This window comes from Triturus cristatus, chromosome 6 (genome assembly GCF_964204655.1).
Source record: "Triturus cristatus chromosome 6, aTriCri1.1, whole genome shotgun sequence".
Taxonomy (NCBI): domain Eukaryota; kingdom Metazoa; phylum Chordata; class Amphibia; order Caudata; family Salamandridae; genus Triturus; species Triturus cristatus.
Window position 1 is genome coordinate 34,767,376 of NC_140589.1, and position 11,942 is coordinate 34,779,317.

The 11,942-nt window shown below is 51.6% G+C and overlaps 1 protein-coding gene across 1 annotated transcript in view; it reads left to right on the plus strand.

Moving 5' to 3' along the window:
• Window positions 1–11,942, plus strand: part of LOC146813699 (uncharacterized) — a 616,738-nt gene that overhangs the window by 600,404 nt on the left and 4,392 nt on the right. Inside the window, exon 18 of the mRNA XM_085610187.1 lies at window positions 2,120–2,292. Within this exon, the coding sequence (XP_085466313.1) occupies window positions 2,120–2,292 (173 nt within the window). The remainder of the gene's footprint in view (window positions 1–2,119; window positions 2,293–11,942) is intronic.

Sequence of the window (11,942 nt, forward strand, 5' to 3'; positions counted from 1 at the left end):
AGAACCCGCAAGGTAAGGGCGCCGCATGGTTAATGACCACGAGGTTTGACTTGTTCACCAGCTTAACCCGTCCTGCCTGCGCACATCACATCCATGCTTCTCCCAACTTTCCTAACAGAAGGTAAGTCTGCACTTACTTAGACTTTTAATGAACACATCTGGAGAAGTCGGATTCCTGATGAATGGAGTGATAACCTATGAGATACCTCAGAAGGCTAATGCACACACTCCAGGTGTTAGTGTGTTCTGAAGGTCACAGGTTCAAAGTCCATCAGGTTGGCTCAGCCTCTAATTATTCCATAATAATAACTGTGAGAAAACAAGAAAAATGATAGATTGGATGGTTGAGTGAATCCCACCCATTGGTAATCTCTCTTAAGTGCATTCCATGCCATCATTTTTGTGCTACAAACTTATTTTCTGTATATTATTAGCCTGCATTACAAAAAGTATCCCATATCTGTCGTATTTTCTCTGTGGAGATTGGTTTGTCCTCTGGTTATCCCTCTGCTGGCAAAGAAAACAATTGTTTTTTCTTTGTTATCCCAGGGAGCAATCCAGTTGCGCCCATCCTGGTGTTTACGGACCAGGGTGAGACCCGATGATGAAGCATGACACTACCCGAGTGGTTGTGGGTCGTACAAGGAAAATTAATTGTTATCTTTGTGTTGATGTCACATTAATACTTTGCTGTAAAATAACCCTCCATCTTTGTGTTATAGAAATCACCCTTTGTGTAGCAATACTTCCCTATGATTGTGTTAAATCAATACGCCGGTATGCATGCCTTATATTTATAACCTCACATGGTTGTGATAAATGACCACCCTCATTGCTTGCTTTATATGAATACCTCATATTCTTCTGTTATATGATTGCCACCATATGTTTGCAGTACATTAAAAATCCCAAATGTTTGTACTATGTTAACAACCAGTTGAGTTTAAAAAAAACAGATTTACATATGTATGCAAGTGTAAATGCTTAGAAAACTTCGCATTTATACATGCTTATATTTTTGTTCTTCACGAGGAAAATATGTATTCCTTTAGATAAACCCTTCATCCTACACCCCAGTAATCCTGGGGTCATTCCCTCCATCCCTGCCCCCTCCTTGACACAGACTATCTCCACGTGTATCCAGAATGTGCATAGGTCTCACAAAGGCCTGCAAATACTCACCAGCTGGTTCGTCTTTATCTATTTTACTTCACCCTTTGTGTATTTGATGTAACACCCTAAGTGGCCAGGGCAGTGCCTAGATGTGGGTCCCTTGCTCGCTGTGCCAGAGGTTCCAGCTACACCTCAGCGACGAGGCTTAACAAGGCGGACACTGGTCTGAGGTTGCTTGTGTTCCTACCTAGAGGGGACCTCCCCAGACAGTCAGGGATAAACGGTTTTCATGAGGAGCCTGGTCGAGAACTGATTTGCATAAGGGAGGCATCTGTCTAGAGTGGCATAGTGGTGAAAAGAACCAGTGACTTACCTTTGGTAACGCTCTTTCTGGTGGATACTCTATCTAACGTCAGATTCATCACTCCATGCACGAGACTAGATCTGGAAGCCCACAGGGCCCCCTCTTTCCGTAAAAGGAAGACCCCGCACCTGGAGAGCCTTAAAAAAGTCTCTATGCTATATATTATAATCCCTTCTAAGATCTGCACATGAAGCAATCCCGTTAGTAAAAAATGCCCTAACCTTTTTAACCCCTTGGCATTCCATCCTTGATATACTATTGTCTTTAAAAATATCCAGTAATGCATTTTCCTTCCCCATGGGTGTACAATAGTTCAGTCTGCCGATCCCTGACAACTTGCGGACTGCTGACCAGACCTCGAACACACTCTCAAGAGTCTTGAACCGGACTCTTTTGCGTGTGATTACAATAACCAGATATGGATTCCATTAAATGGATTCGTGGATTAGATTAAAGATATCAGCTGTGCTTTCACTTACAGAAGCGTGATTACGGTAACTATATGTAGGGGTTTTACTGTTGTAATTACCATTACCATAACAACACGTGTGTATTTAGTGGCAGAGATCTGTTTTGTATAGAGGGTTCTTGTCCAGGTCTGGTCTATGACTGACGCTCTCTCCCTCTTTGCGTCTCTCGTAGTTCTAAGGGTCCAGCACCTTCTGAAGAGGCGGCTGGCCACCTTCCACCGTGAGGAGGAGCCGGAGAAGACATTCCACCTCCCTCCATTGCCGCCTCCTGCAGAGTTACAGAGAAGCCAGAAGCTGCCCCGGTTCACCTACACCTTCACCGTCAGCAAAGGGCTGATGCTTAAGGTGAGCCGCCAAGGATCCTGCTGACTGTACCCCGGATCCCTCAAAGTCTACAAACTGGCCAATAGAAGGGTTCTCCCGTGGCGGCATCAGTTGCGCTGGTGGTGTAGTAATGGTCTATCCTTGCCTCTTCTTCTCAAAATGAGATCCTATCAATGACGTCACAGGGAGGTGGCCATGCATGTGACCTCTTGAAAACTAAAACAGTTTTGTAAGATGCTATGACCTAATTACCTAGGCTGGGCAAGACCCTTAACAGGGGTTTCCCAGCCTGGCCGCTGATATTACCCTGTATTCCTTTGGCACCCTACACTGGCCTGTGCCTTGACCCAATAGCTTCCATTTGCAAGAGTGGTAAATTGCTCATCACTTGTAATGGATCAGTACAGTTCTCCCCCACCCTCCCCCGGATTGTGACATCACTAGTCCGAAGGGATCAAGGGGCTATCTAGCAGCGGTCAGAGGGGTAGGGGGGCTCCATGTCCTGTGGGTCATGGCAGTCAGCTAATGTCAGTGACTGGAGACCTAGTTGTACTAAGGGTTGCGTGGCCACTCACGCAACAGCTGTCAGTTTGCTCAGTGCATGCGGGCCTTTAAATGGTAAGTAAACCATCACAATGCTTTGCGTCACTTTGGGGCACACGCACAACTACACAACATTACTAAACAATCCACGAACATTTCCCACCTCCTTTGTTGGCCAGTGGTAGTGAGGATAAACTACAAGGCCAAAGCAAAGAGCCAAGGAGCAAGACCTCTGACCTCTGACCTCCTGGGTCAGTGTCACTGCTCTTCCCCGCGCAGCTCCACCATTAAGGCTCCGACCATGTACCCTGCCACAAACGTGTTCGAGCCCCTCCTCCACCCGCAGGCTCCTGCCTGCTCCTCATCCCTGGTGGTCCAGTGGGAGAGCAGCCTGCTGTTCTGCCCTGCTCTGAGTCCTTGTGCTTTTCTCTTTTGCCTGTCTTTCTCTGCCGTTTCTTTCTCTTTGCCCCTCACCTTCTATTCTCTTTTGCCTATCTTTTTGCCTCTTTCGTCTTCCGCCCCTCGCTCCCTTTCCTGTACTCCCCGCCACTGCTGCCCCTATGGCCCCTCCCTCCTAGCACGTCGCTCCCGCCTCCCAGATGTTCGCCCACCTCCGACACCTACTTAATGGCAGCTGGGTTGCTGGTGTGCCTTCGGCAAGCCTGTCTGTGAACCGACAAGCACCAGGGACTCTGGTCCTCCGACCCCCGCCGCAACAACCCCAGCACTCTCCACCCACTCAACCCAGGACGCAACAAAAACTGCCAGCTCTTGACACCGAGCAACACCCAAGGCCCGATCTCCTGCTGACACTGCCGCTGCACCTTCACCCACCTCCGGAACCCGGCAGCAACCCCGAGCCCACTGGATGCCACCACACACAAGGCACTGAGCTGCATCCTCCTCAAAGTACGCTCCCTGTACAGACACGCAGTAGAAATCTGGGACCTCCTCAACACTCACACGCCTGACGTCACCTTCCTCACAGACTTAGACCAACGCTAGCTCCTCACCCGACATCGCAATGCCATCCCTGACGGATACAAGATCCGGAGGAACGACAGCCCCAATCGAAGAGGAGTGGGTCACGCCATCGCCCACAAAAGCTCTCTCCGATTGACAACCACCAACTCGGACGACGCCTCACCCCCACTTGAACACATCCACTTCCAGATCCAGCCCAACCCCAGAATGACGCTCCGCGGAACACTCGCTTATTAACTGTTTTCACCCCGCACCCCCTTCACCAACGTCGTCGCCGACCACATCGCACTGACGCCCTCGCCACTATGGACTACATGCTACTTGGAGACCTGAACTACCACCTGGACAACCACAGCAACCCCAACACCTCCACCCTCCTGGAGAACCTCACCAAAATAGGACTGAAGCAACTTGTCTCCACCCCACGTACATAGCAGGACACACACTCAACCCCATCTTCGCTGGAGGAAACAACATTCACATCAGCCACACCACGGAACTACTCTGGACCGACCACCACTGAATCCACTTCTCCTTTATGAAACCCAATGCACACAAGCACCCATGCCACCTCCATGCAGAAACTGGAACAAAGTCTCCGAAGAACACCTCACTTCCGCCCTCACCTGCACTTCACCCCTACTACGACAGACACTGAACACAGCGGCAAGCAATCTCCACCAATGGATCGCCAACTGCGCCAACATTGTCGCCCCCCTCCAGAACACCACGAGACGACACACCAAGAAAGCCAACTGGATCACCATGGATCTCTAAGATTCTAAGCGCTCCTGCCGACGACTGGAGGAGACGTGGAGAAACAGCAAAACCCCGGAAGCACGCTCCGCCTAGAAAACAGCCATCACAGCACACCACCAACAGCAAAACCCCAGATGCATGCTCCGCCTAGAAAACAGTCATCACAGCACACCACCAACTCATCAAATCAACAAAGAAGGGACCTCAACACCTAGCTCTTCAAACGACCCTCATCAGAGCTGCTCACAGCCCCCCCAGCACCTTGAGACCCTCAAGGGGAGTAGTGCGCGCTACAAAACCCTGAATGATTGATTGATTGAAGGCTCATTAAAAATCTAGGAGAGCGACCAGGATACAGTAAAGCCTTTGTGTTTCCATCTCAATAAATTAATGGGTTTGTGAAGCAGTAGTAATTTAAAAATGTGAAGCACTTTTTGATAAGCAAATTTTTATTTTGTGAAAGAAAAAACTTAAAAACACATACAACAGTCCAATTGAACTGGCATCAAAGTGACATATCACGGAATCAGTGACAATCAATAGCAAACCCCCCCGCCCCCTCCCCCGACCCCCCGCTCCCCCCACCCGCACCGTCTCCCCTAGACTAGACCCCCTAGCCACTTCCCCCATATTCTGCTAAACTTTTTGGGGCAACCCCGAGCCGTATACCATTCGCTCCTGCGGCGCGCACCAGTCCACCCCCCTTCTCCATGCAGCGCATTTGGGTGGGTCGATCTGCTTCCAGGCGGCTGCGATATCTCTTTTAGCCACAACCAGAGCAGTAGTGAGAAAAAACTTTTCATTGCAGGATCCGTCCAATCCATCCGTTATTCCCAGCAAAGCCAATTTGGGGTCATGGGGGACTACCCACCCCAGGGTCTCAGTTAAATCAAGCTCAATCTCGCCCCAGTAGTTCCCCAGGCGCGGGCATGTCCAGACCATATGGAAGAAGTCCGCCGGGTCTACCCCACAACGTGCACATGAAGTGTCCGGAGAAAGGCCCGCACGGTAGAGGCGTTCCGGGGTCAGGTAGGCGGTATGCAGGTAATAAAGCTGGATGAGCCGCAGCCTGGCTGATGAGGTAATCGTCCTGGGTGCCATAAGGGCGTCCCTCCAATCAGCCTCGTCCAATGGTCCCACCCAAGTCTCCTATCGCTGCCTCATTCCGTCCCAATCCACCGGGGTGTTATTGACCAGGGTCCGATAAATACGGGAGATTCCTCCCTTCCCAAGACACCCCAACATCACCTGAGCTTCTGGCGGGTTATGGTCAGGGATCCCTGAGTCTAGAGGGACGTGAGACTGGATCGCATGGCGCAGCTGGAGATATTTATAGAATTGTGAGGGGTGCAGCGAAAACCAGTTCTGAAGCTCCTGGAAGGAGCACAAGTGGCTCCCCCGCCACACGTTACCCAAACGAGAGATCCCTAGAAGATCCCATGCTCGAAACCCTTCTAACCCCGCTACCTCTCGCAGCCAAGTGCCGTGCCAGAGCGGTGTAACTAGGGTCAGTTTCCCCGACCAACGGGTATGCCAAGAAGGGAGCCCGTATAACGTCTGGGAGCGACCGAGGAACCACCACCCCGTAGAGCATGTTTTGAATGGAGGGGAACCCCATGAGCTGCACCTCCAGCCTGTAGGCTGGGTCATCCCACCCGCCCGAGAACCAATCATGGACCACCAGAAGCAGAGTTGCAAGATAATATAAGTAAAGGTTAGTCATGCTCAGACCTCCGTCATAGGAAGGAATCCGACAACTGTCCAGGGCCAGACGGGGTCTGCCGCCCCCCCAGAGAAACTTAGTCGCCATCCTGTCCAAATCCCTGAACCAGGGGCGGGAGAAGGAGCAGGGCGTCTTCTGCAGCATGTAGAGGAACTTGGGGAGGATCATCATCTTATAGAGTGCAATCCTCCCCAGTGGATTCAATGGGAGCGACTGCCACCTCATCAGGTCTGATCTGGCCTTATTGACCACGGGGGCCACATTGAGAGCCCAGCAGAGCTCCGGAAGAAGGGTGACCCAGATCCCTAAATATTTAAAGGAGAGTCTCCGGAGGGGAATATCAGACTGCCAGTCGAAGCAATCCCTAGACGGGTGCAACGGAACCAGGACCGATTTCCTGGGGTTTAGAAGGAGACCGGATGCCTGACCGAACCGGCGAAGAATCCGGCGAACAAGAGGACCGGAGACAGCCGGGTCTGAGAGATAAAGAAGGACATCATCCGCGTACAGAGCTATCTTATCAGGAGCCATCCCCGGCCAGTCCCACCCACGGAGAGCAGGGTCCGACCGGACCAGAGCGGCCAGGGGCTCCATTGCCAGGGCAAAGAGGAGGGGCAAGAGCGGGCAACCCTGTCGCGTCCCCCGCCCAATGGGAAACGGGCGGGATAGAGCCCCATTCACCAACACTCGGGCTCGTGGAGCCGCATACAAGACCCGTACCATGGCGCGAAACTGGGGACCGGACCCCATCCTCTCTAGGACCTCTCCGAGATAAACCCACCCCACCGAGTCAAAGGCCTTTTCAAAGTCGACCAGCAGCAGGGCCAGGTAAGGAGAGAGGCGCCCCCGGTGAGCCATGGCAAGATGCAGACGCCGCAGGCAGTGCCGAGTCCCTCGGTTCGGTATAAATCCACATTGGTCCGGGTGGACCAGTGAAATAAGATGGGGGCGCAGCCTTTGCGCAAGGATGGTAGCGTATATCTTAATCTCGGTATTGATGAGAGATATCGGCCGATAGTCCGAGCAGGACTGTGAGGGGGGCTGTGTCTTGGGGATAACTACTATCGTAGCTGTGTCCGTCTCCGGTGGGAACGAACCTTTCTCCACCACCTCAGCATAGAGGTCCAGAAGCATCAGAGCAAGGGTTTCACGGTAGTGGGCGTAATATTCCTGTGGGAAGCCAGTCTTCCCGGATGCCAGGTGGCTGATCGCTTCATCGATTTCTTGCAGCGTGAAAGGCGAATCAAGGGTCTCACCAGACTCCTGTCCTGTCAAGAATTCCTGTCATACGAGGGGAGGAAAACGGTAACCAGCGAAAACGGACTACATCTCCCAGGATGCTTAGCGGTTGAGAGGTTATGTAAACAGGAGAGCTGTTACATAACTCAAGGGAAACACGCCCTTATGTAAACAGGAGAGCTGTTACATAACTCAAGGGAAACACGCCCTTATGTAAACAGGAGAGCTGTTACATAACTCAAGGGAAACACGCCCTTATGTAAACAGGAGAGCTGTTACATAGCTCAAGGGAAACACGCCCTTATGTAAACAGGAGAGCTGTTACATAACTCAAGGAAAACACGCCCTATAAAGGGAGGAACCGGGAGGTACAAGGCGGTCGGATATTGTGTTTACACCGACGTACCTGCTTCGTGAAGAGCAGTGTTCCGGAGTGGTGCTCCAGTAAGGCAAGAACGGAGGTAGGTCGAGTCGTTACTCCCTGGGCCGTGTCTTGCCCCATCGTCACCTGTGAAGGACCCGGAAGCTCTACCGGTCAACCATTGAGCTTCGCTTTTTGACTCGGCTGAGTCCAAGCGCAGTGGCGCTTTTGCTGGTTGGAGTCGTAACTCCCAGCCCGACCAGAGACACAGGGACTGCCAGCTGTAACGCACACCAGGAGGTGTTTGCCGCGTTACAGACTCGGAAGTCCACAGGATCGATCGAGCGGCTGCTCTCGGTTCAGTCTTCTTGCTTGTGATTGGGGTATCGGTGACGCATCACCAGGAGGTGACTCCGCGTCCCGGTGCAGTCTGAGGAAGAGGTTGAGCGGCTGCTCCCTTCAGGTAGAGACCCCGGCTGGGTGTTTCCCTGACTCCTCGATTCTCCCCAACACTCTTCGTGCCCCTCACAGCCTACCGATTGGCATTGTCGGCCATTTCATTTCTGCCCTCTGTTGGCATACGCCGGGATCGGCGTATATGCAGAGGACGGTTAGGACCATCCGTGCTGTGGGCTGGTAACGTACTTAGCCTGGAGGATTCCAGTGACTATAACTTTTGTTTGTTCTTTGTATTTTATTTGCCTTCATTAAAAGAACTAACCCTTCACAAGTGGTTGCGTCCTCATTGTCGTGTCTGTTAAACGATCCTGAGACGTTCAGGGCGTTACATGTCCCAAGTGCTCCAGGTCCACTCCACTCGCCCCCAACAGCTCAGCAAGGGAGATCCCCGGTGCCCGAGCCCGGTACAGTTGGGAGCAATAATCGGCAAAGGACTGTGCCACTGCTACGGAGACTGTGTGAGACTCGCCGGTAGGGCCCACAATGGCCGGAATAATCCAGTTTTCCCGGGGGTAAGTGGCTAGCCGGTGGAGAAGCGTACCGTTCTTATCCCCCCAAACGTATACCCGAGCCACTGAGGAGTGCCAAAGAGTTTTCACCGCCTCCATGGAGTGCATGCGTATCTCGTCCCGCAGAAAGGCCAACCGCCGCGCCCGCGTGGCGTCACCCAACGCCTCCTGGTCCCGCTCAAGCTCCAAGGCCTGTGCTTCGCATGCCGCGAGTTGCTGGAGGTGTCTCCGGCGCTGTTGCTGCACGTGCCCCCTGGCAGCCCCTCTAATAGTCGCCTTGCCGGCTTCCCAAAGGACGGCCGAGGAAGAAACAGAACCCACGTTGTGTGGTGGTAGTAGCTAGAAATCTCCTCTTCCACCGATTTCCGAAAGTCCTTGTCCTGAAGGAACCAGGCGTTCAGGCGCCACACCGGGCGGGCTGAAAAGGGAGGCGGGCCAAGAGCTAGAAGCAGTGGCGAGTGGTCCGAGGAAACACTTTTTAATGATGATTAAATGCAGATCTTTTAGAAGGAGAGGAGAAAAAAGCTACGATGATTGTTCGTTGGGACCCTCCGGCTCCAACTATTGTTAGTTATGCGAGGTGCAGACCCCAGAGACCGACTACAAGTGAAAGTCCCTTGTAGTCTTTGGCATGGGCAGTGCTGACCGAGGCAATCTGTGGCCCTGAGCTCCAGGGGTTGGACGCGTCATCGGTACTCACAGCCAGTGACCACCGGGCTCGAATCTGAAGTTCGAACTCTCTTTTAAGGGTCTTTGGGTCACTTGAGCCTGTGACTGGATTCACAGGCATGGTTTCTTGACCATTCGATGCATTACCCTACGATGATGGGGAGTAAGTGCAGACCAGGGACCCTGGCTGGGTGCACCTCAGCGATCCCTGGTGAGCGACAGGCGGCAGAGGGTTCCTGAGCAGGTCGCTCTCACTTACCATGTGGTATGCTCAGTCAGTGGACCCAGAAAGCATGGGGGTACTTGTCTCTTAGTGGTGCAGGCAGATGAAAGAGGATGACAGTTTAGTAGATCCACCTGTTCTTTTCTCAATGTGCACTCGACCAGTGGATAGTGGTGAAGGAACAGTTTTCATAGTGGTGGTTCTGGTTAGTGACCTCAAAACACTAAAATCATAGGGATTGAAAACCTTCTTCTGTTACTGAATAAACCAGTGTAGCACATAAGCAAAACTGATCTGACCAGTTTTCGCGTGGAACTCCCAAAAACATGTTTGCAAATAGCTGCTCTAATAGTGCAATTTGACACATATATTCTTTCATTTTATAGGTGAAAGGTGGTGTGATCTATAGCCAACAAAGCCGGGTCTCAATCTTGCCTGGTTTGATTGGGGCCATGTTAATTGAACTACTCTAATGCTTCACAGTTTGCAATAATACCATGATCGATTAGCCTTTGTAGCTCTAAAAATCATCAACGTGACCCAAGTCCAGGCTCAAGGAGTCCAGAGAGACAGCTCTAGTGATGCTCATGACAAACGCAAAGACTAGGTAAATACTGGCTGTTAGAAGTACTGTGCTGTTGTTGAACACACCATGAGGATTACTGCCATCACAGTTCTGTGTTCCAAGACTTTTAAATCCCCCTAAGAATATGTTTTTTATTTCAAACATTTATATAGCACAGCCAAGCTGTCAGAGGGAACAGTAAAACCAACAATGCAATAGTTAAATCTTAGAAAATATAGTCTGAAAATCTAAAAAGGTTATGGCAATAGCTACTGGTGATCACTGGTATTTATTTAATCTTGAAGAGACTTCTAGCCGCAGATTCCTTACCTTAGAATATTCCCAGGCATCAGACTGGACCCGGAAGATTTTCTAGGAAAACTCCTGCGCGCCATAAGGTGGCGTCATTCGGGTCGGCGTCACCTGCATCCTCTGCACCAGAAGTGACGAGTGCGGTACCTATATAGGTGCCACCTCAGCACGCTGATGTCAGTTCTTTCCTTTCACCACCAGATAGCACTGATCCGGTCTGATCTACCCCTCAGTTACTTTTTGACTAGTGCTTTTAAACATTTTGAAGACATTTTTGAGGTCTTTCTCCTGGTGTGAAAGATGTCACCTAAGAAACCGGTCCCACTTAGTCCGCTTGTGGTGCTCAGAGTGTGACCACAACTCCAAGGCCTGTGAGGATTGCTGCACCATGCATCCCAAGGCGCTGAAGGAGCTGTTGCTTAAGCACCTCGCCACCCGATGTAGGTTGACTCTGTGACGCTAGAGGCCCAGTTCGTGCAATGGGGTCCCAGGATCATTACAGAACCCTTCTCGGCACTCATTGTCACTCTCTAAGTCATCGGGAAAGTCCCACGGGCACAGAAATCCAAGAAGTTGAAAAGGTTTTAGACCATGCCGCATCCTTCGAAGTCTTCCAAAGAGATGCAGGAGCATTGCAGACCAGGCCCCCTGAGTCGGCGGAACATGAATCTGGGTCTGCTTTGCGCTTCCCCGATTTTCCTCAAGCGACCACCGCTCACCTGAAGGAGTTCTATGAGGCCATGAGTCTTATTTCTCACCAGCCCGGCCCCTTTGGACCCCAAAGATGCAGAGGGAGCGCTACTGGATCCATGCCGGTGGATTCGCCCTCGGCGTCAGTCAGGCTTCATGAATCCCTTGCTAGATCTGGAGCTGGGCTGTCAGCGAGACCTTCCTTGATGCCTGCTCCAGGACTGACGTCCCAGGCACCACTGACACCCATAGGCGGCATCTCCCCCATCGTTATTCCTCACCCCGACACAAAGCCAGAGCGGTGTCGCCCGATGTGGACTCCGGAGCTGACTGGATCCATGCTTCGCAGAGCAAAGCCAGTGCCTTATTTATTTGACAGGCCTGGAGAGGGAGATGAATGGAAGGTGTCTACAGACCTTTATGGTTACCAGTTCCCTGAAGAAGAGCATAACAGAACAACTGGTATGAGGAACCATCAAAGGTCAATGGGATAGACCCCTCACCCAACACTGGCCTGGTCTCTCCTCCTACTGCAGCAATGGAGGAGGGTGCCTCTTTTGTGATGGTGGTGCATAGGGTGGTTGAGGTCTTGTACTACAGCTGCCCACAGTGGCGGACAAGACGAACATCTTGAT